This window comes from Alligator sinensis, unplaced genomic scaffold (assembly GCF_000455745.1).
Source record: "Alligator sinensis unplaced genomic scaffold, ASM45574v1 scaffold1332_1, whole genome shotgun sequence".
Classification (NCBI taxonomy): Eukaryota; Metazoa; Chordata; order Crocodylia; family Alligatoridae; genus Alligator; species Alligator sinensis.
In genome coordinates this window covers 246,727-247,974 of record NW_005842965.1, presented here as the reverse complement: position 1 = coordinate 247,974, position 1,248 = coordinate 246,727, and the positions used below count along the sequence as shown (strand labels likewise).

The following is a 1,248-nucleotide window of genomic DNA, read 5'->3' as shown; positions in this document are numbered from 1 at the left end:
TAGTTGTCGTAGGGGTACCCGCCGTTGAGCATGGGCTCGGCCTCATACGCGGCCCTGTCCACGCCGTTGCAGCCGCCGGGGCCGTTGGCCAAGCTCTCCATCCGCAGGCCTTCGGCGTAGCCGGTCTCGCTGGCATTGGTGGCCCCGTCCAGCGAGGACAGCGTGCCCAGGCTGCCCACGCTGTGCCCGTCCTGGTTGGGCAGGTCGTCGTCCAGGATATCGGTCTCCCGCTCGGCCACTAAAGGTGCAGCGCGGCCATTGACGTGCACCTGGGCGGGCACCACGTGGCGCCCGGCGGGGCCGCGGTTGTGCATGGCGCCGTGGCCGTCCACACCGAAGCCGCTCAGCAAGCGGTCCAGCTCCTGCTTCTCCTCGGGCGTCAGCACCGGGTTGCCCGCGGACACCGGCTCATCCGTGCGGTCGGTCTTGGCGGAGGCGGTGGAGTTGCCCGAGTCGCTGCTGACGGACAGCGTGTGCTCCACGTGGTTGGGTCCGGCCGGCAGCGGGGCCCGCACGGCGTTCACCGCCCCGGTGCTGCCGTGCAGCGAGAGCTTCTTCTTCACCTTGGCGTACAGGCTCCCATCCAGCGGCCCCTGCGTGTGCCCCACCTCTGCGGGAGAAAGAGGAAGAAATCAATGCCGAGCTTTTAGCAACCCCCCCCCGTATCGATCGATCCCTTGCCAGTGATGCCCGCTCAGCATCCCGGCACTCGGAGCCCTCCGCGCCGCTAATGCCCCCTCCGACGCCAAGACACTGCTGTCTCCTGGCACCGCGGCACGAGGCTTTTACTGGAAACCTGCTTTGAAGCTCCCCGAAGAGCCGGATGGTTTGTAGCCAAGATGCTTTAAAAAAAACAAGCGCCCCCACTCCCCCGAAACCACCTCCCGGTCGATAGCGAGGGGAGGTGAGCTCATCTGGATGGGAAGGGAGGCCGGAGGATAGAAAGGGCAAGGGAGGGATGGACGCATCCTGCACCTCCACCTGCTTTTTGTCCCATGCTGCAAGCCCATCCCAGGGGCAGGGAGCAATGCTGATGCCGCTCAGCCCCTGACGTGGGGGGCAAAGGTGGTGGGTACCGGGGTGCCCCCCTGGGCAGGGGAGCGGGCAGGCCGGGGTGGCTGTGAGCCTCGAGCGTCTCCCATCCCCCTGGCCAGGCCTCTCTGCTCCAGCCTCCTGGCTTGTTTTTCCTGGAAGGGCTGGAGGCCGCGCAAAACCCTCGCCGGCTCCGGGAGGAAAAAGTGACTCGTC

The 1,248-nt window shown here is 66.8% G+C and overlaps 1 protein-coding gene across 1 annotated transcript in view; it reads right to left on the bottom strand.

Annotated features, from left to right (window-relative positions):
* Window positions 1-1,248, bottom strand: part of TNS1 (tensin 1) — a 52,239-nt gene that overhangs the window by 30,726 nt on the left and 20,265 nt on the right. The window contains exon 18 of the mRNA XM_025192742.1: window positions 3-610. Coding sequence (XP_025048527.1) covers window positions 3-610 — 608 coding nt within the window. The remainder of the gene's footprint in view (window positions 1-2; window positions 611-1,248) is intronic.